The sequence below is a fragment of the Triturus cristatus genome, chromosome 6, assembly GCF_964204655.1.
Source record: "Triturus cristatus chromosome 6, aTriCri1.1, whole genome shotgun sequence".
Taxonomy (NCBI): Eukaryota; Metazoa; Chordata; class Amphibia; order Caudata; family Salamandridae; genus Triturus; species Triturus cristatus.
The window spans coordinates 984,205,102-984,212,924 of NC_140589.1; the positions used below are offsets into that span (position 1 = coordinate 984,205,102).

The following is a 7,823-nucleotide window of genomic DNA, read 5'->3' on the forward strand; positions in this document are numbered from 1 at the left end:
TTAAGTTGCAAGGTCCGCATGGTACATTTGTGATTCTGGTTTGCTTCTTCAAGATGACCTGCACGCAACCTTCATTTTGATGGGTCTTGCAAAATTGGTCTCCACGTACCAGGACAGCTAATCTCCACACCCAGGGCAGTCAACATTTCTTTCTAAAAAATCCTTTAATGCCTTTTGTCTCATTGCTGTTAAACATCCAATGATCAGATCTTCCAGGGGGCTTAATGATTTGGTTAAAAAGAACGTTCATTTAGATCATAATTTTGTAAACGCATATAAGTGAGATTCTCTGACCAGTATGGTGATGAATACAACATATATAATGTTTGTAACAGGTAATTCACTTCGAATTAAGAACCCTCTATGCTAAATCGGCTAAATCAGATGTTGACCGTATATATTACTGACGATGAGGCTAAGAAAAAGCCTTTGGTTTACTGAATGAAACTTTTTAGTATGTTGCCAACTTCTTCATAAATATTTGGCTCATTGGCTTATGATCATCAGTTTGGGGTGAATGCAATCTGCGTTTGCCAGCCAAAAATAATTCAAAGTAGAATAGGTGAATTCCTCCTCTCGAAGTAAACAGTTCGCCAAACTCAAAGATAAGACAGACTTTGAGAAATCTACTCGCTATGGCGAGTCAGATTTTATCAAGGCGAGCTATATTTAGGGCTGACTGGCCAGGTCTGGCGAGATAGCTCAAGCTGGCAAAGAACAGGTCTTTTTCTCATTCAGAAAGTCAGTGAGTAATAATGGAAGGTTCTCTATTCAGCCAAAGGGAATGAGCAATAAAGTTGCCTTTAAATCTTGTTTTCATATTGTCACTTTTGCTGCGTGTTCACAGACTGGTCAAGACGGGGCCAAACAAATCGAAATATTTTACTTGATGATGTGCAAATGATAACTATTTGCTAAAACCCTATTCCCACACATTCACTTTTGTATGCTGTATAGTTTTTATAGTAAAACTGTTTGTCAATGGGAAAGTTTGTGCCCATTTCAATGGAAAATGTATGGCTGTAAATGACAGCATGCTACCATATCATGCTTTAGTAATATATTTATTCAATACGTTTATTAAATATGAACTGAGAAACATTCCTGGCCCACCCTGATGACAATGCTATTAGTTAATTAAAAGGCAAGCAGGGGTCATGTGTTCCCTATATGTGGGCTAGGCTTGTATTATAAAGGAGCACAAGTTTAGTCTAATAAATGAAACGAAAGAGTTTTTTGTACAGCCAACATGCTGAACTCACATATTTGAAGGTGCTCTTGTATGCGCTAATGTAGGAAAAGGCAACATAATGAAATAAAACATTTACCTAGAACAAAGGTCTTCAATCTGTGGGGCGCAACCCCCAGGGGGGCTGTGGAGTCATGGGAAGGAGAGGGCACATTCCTCTGCTTCACTTCTGCCTGGAATGCAAAACGTTTGATCTTCATTTTGGAAAAAGACAACCGTCTCTGGGCGGTTAATTCCTATAGTTAAAATGCTTCTACTGGAGTAGCATTCAGGGATTCTACTGTGCTGTGAAACCAAAGCTGGGCAAATATGCATTTCTGCCAGTGTGCTGGTAGGCCCTAGGATAACTCAGTTTGAGACAAGTTTATGCATTAAGCACATTAAAGTTACATCAAGTAGATTGTTCAAGTCACTAGACGTGCAGGTCTGATTTAAAAAAAAATTTCGAGGCCTGAGGAACACTATCAGGGGGTGGGCTGGTGGGTCAGACGAAGGAGGTTATTCGATCTGCAGGGTGAGGGGCTGGTACAGGGGAGTCCCTCAAGTCAGTCATCCTTTATGGCACGTTAACATTGCCCTTGCTTTTTCGAGTCTTGTAACGGATACTCCCATTAAAGTTTGTGGCAGGCCAATACGTTTTCTAGTCTAGACGTCTGTTGTCTATTCACTGTGGGTATCTCTTCATTCAGCATCATCCAGCACAGTCCTACAGTCAGCCTTCCAGTGATTAACTTGAGCCGGTGGGGGAATCCGGCACTCATTTTTGGAGACTGGCACTTATTTTTACTCATCTGTGATATCCCAAGAGAGGGAAAAACAGACAAAGCGGAAAGAAAGGGAAAGACAAAAATGCCATCACAAAGAGGGAAAGCAGGGCCCAGCAAGATTGAGATAAAGGGGTGGGGACTTTCTGGCAGTGGACAAGAGGCCTGAAGTATAATCAGGACTTTACAGGCTTGGTATTTGGTGCGCTGACATTTAAAAGCATCAGCCCGAGTTTTCTCTGTAGAGTTTGGGTACCAACACTCATTGTTTCAGAAAGTAGGCACTGCTGTCTTCTAACCAGTCCTAAAGCTCTCTTTTATCCATTAAGTGCACCGCAGTCCTGCCAGAATCTGTCACTTTTGTGAGTGTTCGGGATTTCCGAAAGCTGGGCCCGCTGTACCTCTCCTCTGTTCCATGTTGCTCCTCAGACATGTTGCTACAGAAGGAGGATTGTAATCAAAGCAGTGCCAATCCCGAACTCAGTGTGGATTTCTCATATGAAACTTGAATTTTCAAGCTACGGAAAGGCCAATTTAACAACCTCTGCCAACCTCCAGTACTTGCGATAATGTATGGTAGGAAAGTATGTTGCTTCAATTACAGTTTTGTGAATGTGTCCTCCATAAAGCCTCAAATGATATGCAGGGCTCTGTTCCCCATTGCCTGTCAGTTGTGTTGTTGTTTCTGTCTGTCCTGGGTAGTTCTTGGGTACTCTCTGACAAAATCTCTCAGGGAGCACATCCTTTGTCGACTGACAGGCTATGCACCCCTCTGGACTAGTTCTGAGCTGCTAAAGAACAAAGGCCATCTGGCCCAGAAGCATACACATTTATTAGGGAATCTATCTGCCAGCAGAAGAGCAACCCATTGTTTCATAAACCTATGTATGAATGCAATGGTTCTGCTGTTTTCTTTTTAGTCTCTTAAAATCACTCAGATCTATTTAATATAATGTGCTCTAAAATTCCCTTTATTGGATGCTCCCTTGTAAAAGCCGTGGCTATCAGAAACCAAAACGTTTGTTTCTGAGTGTAGCTAACAGCATGTCCCAGTTTCTTATACAAAGGCTGAGCTTTATGAATTGAATGCAATTTTTGTACGATCGCCAACTTCTGTGCATACATCAAGTGAAGACTTGACATGGTAGAAGGACCCTCTTCGTAGTCTTAACTGTTGTCCTTGGAAATTGACCTTTGCATGCGAGATTGAATATGGTTTGATAGATGGAGCACACAGCTATACTCAGCTGAAAATGAAAAAGTTCCTCCTGTGATTTCTTGAACAATTCTTTTGCAAGTTAATTTGGTTATAAACAGGACCTTTATACATGGAGCTTCGAATGCGACCACCTTTGAAGATTAGCCATAATGAGATGGAGATGGCAAGACCGGTTTGATGCTATCCACATGCCTATTGTATTCCTACTCCAGAATACTAGCTTAAAGACCGAGCTGGAGACTACAGAAATGTGATCCTTCCTGCCTCTCACATATCCTTATATGTTAAGCTTAATCACCATTGTCTTCTACTGCATGCTTTGGGTGAGGAACAAGGAAGAGCCACTCTGGAAGGTAGAAGAGAGGGAGCTAATGGGAATTAAGAGACATTGAGAGGTGTAGGCCAAGGAAGAATAAGGCAAGTGTCAGTAGAATGAGCCAGGGAGGCATGTGGCTCAGGAGAGAAGTTTAAAGATGAGATGGAAAATGGGAGAGGAGGAGGTTGAGGTTAAGAGAAGCGCAGTATGAGGAGTATGAGTAAGAAATGGGTGAGGAGAGGAAAGGTGCTGGTTGACTAAAAAGTCAGCAGAAAAGCGGTGAAAAGGATAGGAATGAGTGAAAGAGGGTACCAAAAGAAAGGGACTGAAAAGTGCAGAAACAAGCAATGGGTAAAGTTAAAATCGAAAAAGTAATTTGCAAGAGAGAAGAGGGGGTCAAACATTTGAGTTGGATTAGGGCCAAGAGAGGTATGCTAGAAGAGAATGGCCCTAAAAAGAGAGAAGAAAGGTTGAGTAAAGACAAATATATGACGAAGAGTCAGAAACGAGGAGGGGGAGGGGGAGGGGGAGGAGGAATATAGGAAAGTGGTTAGGACCAAAGTGAAAAAAGATAAGATTCGGAATGTAGGAGAAGAAAAAGGAGAGGAGAAGCGGAGAGTCAAGGAAGGTTGTGACCACGAAAAGAGTAGGGAAAGCAAAAGAGAGGAAAGAGGAAACTATGAAGCTAATTAAAATAAAAGGAAGAGCTTAGTTTTTGCTGATTTGTAAATTAATAAGCACTTTTTTACCCAACTCTATAGATAGCCCAGTTGTAGTAATGTTTAATGTTTCATATTTGCACGTGCCTTGTGGTAATGTAAATAGATATATACGTTATTCCTTCTAGGTGAACTGAGAGGGCAACAACCCAGCTACCTCAAGGGAGACAATTTCTTCAGGCTTACTTGCTCTGCTTGCTCGGAGGATGGAAAAGAGCACTTCGAACGGTTGAAACTAACTTGGCAGCAAGTAAGTCATAGAAGAATGTAGAAAATTCAGAAATGGCTGTCTTTGATTTCTAAGGATTTAAAAGATTGATTCACGTTTTCCAATGATGATTTCTTGTTAAATAAATGTGCTCATTAGTAGTAATGACCCATTTGACAACAGAACCTTTAGTATTTTAAATACTCTTTGCAATGAACAGCAAGTTATCCATGTTCCAATGAAAATGTTTCTCTTGGTATCTCACGCCACTGGATCATGTGTCTGGATTTCGGTGTCTATGGTATCTGCTATCGATGACTGTTGTTCTAAGACGAGGCCATCCATTGCTGCTATATTTTCGTATGCTTCTGTGGGCATCCCCATGCCCAAAAGACAGGTATTTCTAGCCTCATGCAGATATCCATCCCTTTTTTCCATGCCCTTACCGGGGGGGGGGGGGGCTTCCATAGCCTAGCTATATCTCATTTAGCGAGGGTTAGGCCCAACCATAGAAGATGACGCTTATACCTATTGCCACTAATCTATTGCCTATATGAATGAGTGTTAATCTAGGGGATTTAGGGAGCTCCCAACCCAGGATGTCCGCAAGGTATGCAATTACCCCAGACCAGAATCCATCTTGTGCTTTGCATGCCCATACTGTGACACCGTAAACATATACCATTCCAGTCCTCCACAGTTTATGGCATGTGCAATAGGCCCTATGCATATATTTTAATTGAATAAGTCTGTGGCGTAATTGGCTGGCACCCTGGAAAGGGATTCCAGGGCTTCAGTCCAGTCATCAGTATCTAGGGAGCCTATAGCCGCCTGCCATGAAGTCTTCAACGTCTCGATTGTAGTATTGCTGTGTGTGATAAGAGGTTGATATATTTTTGAGATCTTATGATCGCCTAGGTCTCCCATCCAAAGTTTTCCCTCACAATGGAAAAGTCTGGAAGTGACTCCATTGTAGATATGTAGGGCGTGATGCGGTGGCGAAATTGTAAGTATCTAGAACTGGGAGTGGGGCATTGAATATTCGGTTCTTAGTACTTTAAATGATTTGAGTGTGAGGCCATGCATTACATCCCCAGATCCCTATCCAGTCCCACCTACTGCGGAAGTCCTGGAAGTCCGCTACATGGGGCAGCATTCTATTCCGGCATAGCGGTGTTTCGCGTGTAATGCATGCCCATCCGTTAGAGAGATTGCTGCCTGGTGAGTATCATCACCCTGATGGCGGGCGGTAAGGCCTGGATGTCCAACCTACTGTATAAGTATGAGGTGAATGTGGGGTCATCCAGCAGTCATCGTTCCACAGCATGGCTGGATCTACACTGGATCCATACCACCAGTCGTTCAGCACCTGTAGATGTGATGCTGCGTGGTAGGCCTGGACATCTGCGGCCGCAATTTCAGTGCAGTATGTGGATTGGAAGCAGGTGCGCAGCACCACACGGGATGTCCCCTCACCCCACAGAAACTGCCCCAATATGGTGTTAATATGACGAAACCAGGATAACAGAACTGGATAAGGGTGATTCTGCAAATGGTAGAGCAGTTGTGGGAGGGAGATCATTTTAAATATGGACGATTTCCCATATAGGGATAGTGGCAATCCTGTCCTGGATTACTTCTCTGTCCATACTTTTTCAGTCATGATTCCTATTTTCCGGTACCACTATATCTTCTGGTCTTCTGACAGGAAGACCCCTAAATATTGTAGCCCCTCTGTGGCCCGCAACAGATTCACTGCCCTTTTAATGCTCTCAAGTGTTCCCGGCAATGGCCAGATGGTCGATTTGTGGACGTTCATGTGAAGGCTGGACGTTTCTCCAAATACTCGCATTATCTGTAGAATTCTGGGTCCCGATTTATATGGATCTGTGAGGAAGAAAAGTACATCATCCGCATATAATGCTATGCGATCCGAGATATCGGCCGTCCATTCAAAGCCTCTAACTAGTGCGTCTTTACGGACCAATCCAAAGTATGTTTAAACATTTCCATTAAACCTGTTTACTTTTTTCAATCCCATTATCACATTAACTGCTTTAAAAAACCCATTCTCCGATTTCCTCTATTACTCTCTTATGTGGCCTTCCGTGTTAATAGGTTATTTCTAGGCACTTCATAGGCTGATCTGAGGTTGCCAGTCCAGCTCAAAATTGGTGGCTCACTTTCAAATATGAATGGTGTGAATTTGGGAACAATTAAGGCTTACTTTGCCTGAGGCATATTAAAATTAGTGACATGTTGTTTCTTCTTCAGTTTTATGCTGTTTGTACTGGCCTGTAAATTATTGAATTTGCAGTCATTTTTCAGTCATGTGAACCATACTGGACTCTGACATGGACACTAGCGCTGGATCCCACTCACCCTTCCTCTAAACCATAAGAGCATGTGATTACTTCCAGTCTTAAAGTAATGCACAAGTACTGGATTACATTCATCCTTAAAGCACACAAGCACTGGCTCATACAAAAAAATGCACTAACACCTTACTCTGGGCCTGCTTGCCCTCTTCCACTCAGTGCCATGGTAGACCCATGATCTGAGGATCCTATCTTGAGGATCTGCCAAGGGAGTTAGTTAACACGTATGTAAGTTGGAACAACTAAACATAAAAGACCAAAGTACATGTGAGCACTGTTGTCACACATGTGAACCCCGCACAGTGACCAATAGAGAAATAAATATCAGAATAGTAAAACAACCCAACAAAGTACCTGACTATATTGTCCACCTTCACAGCACCCATTCTGATGCTTGAAACCTCCTCTGAGACAAAGACTGGTATCATCATCCGGAATAACTGGACAAATCACTGGACAGGCATTCAAGATACAGACATAACAATTGCACCCAGAATTTACTCTTTGATTTCCTCCCGGCACAGTACTTTCACGGCTGACAAAATACCATAGCACTCCAAAACACTACAGTGTGCCCTGCACCAAAGAAAGCCATTTAAACTAACATCCCAAGCACTTAAGGTGTATTATGTAAAAAACCTACATTCACTTCACAATACTTGAAGTACTAATTGTCCTCGCAGAAATCTGCTTGGTTAATGCATGCTTTCAAGCTTTTTTCCAATTGCTATCATCACCTAATGAAATAGAGTCTTGACCTACAGTCCCATTCAAAGCAACCACCAACTAATTAAGGCTCAGAATCACACACTTGGCCTCAACTGGAAGCATGATAGGTAAAATTAAAACAAAAAAAGTATTACAAGCAAATGTCACAGTTTGTTGGTGCTAGTCGCTCAAGAGAAACTTCCAGGTGAAGGCCAAGGGGTTTTCCACTCTTAAATGTGTGCACGGAATGTGTTGTCCTGAC

General features: G+C 42.4%; 1 protein-coding gene across 3 annotated transcripts in view; it reads left to right on the plus strand.

The window, feature by feature from the left end:
* KAT14 (lysine acetyltransferase 14) overlaps window positions 1-7,823 on the plus strand; it is a 532,637-nt gene that overhangs the window by 44,136 nt on the left and 480,678 nt on the right. For all 3 annotated transcript variants that reach the window (XM_085611763.1, XM_085611764.1, XM_085611765.1), the window contains exon 2: window positions 4,396-4,517. In XM_085611763.1, coding sequence (XP_085467889.1) covers window positions 4,396-4,517 — 122 coding nt within the window. The remainder of the gene's footprint in view (window positions 1-4,395; window positions 4,518-7,823) is intronic.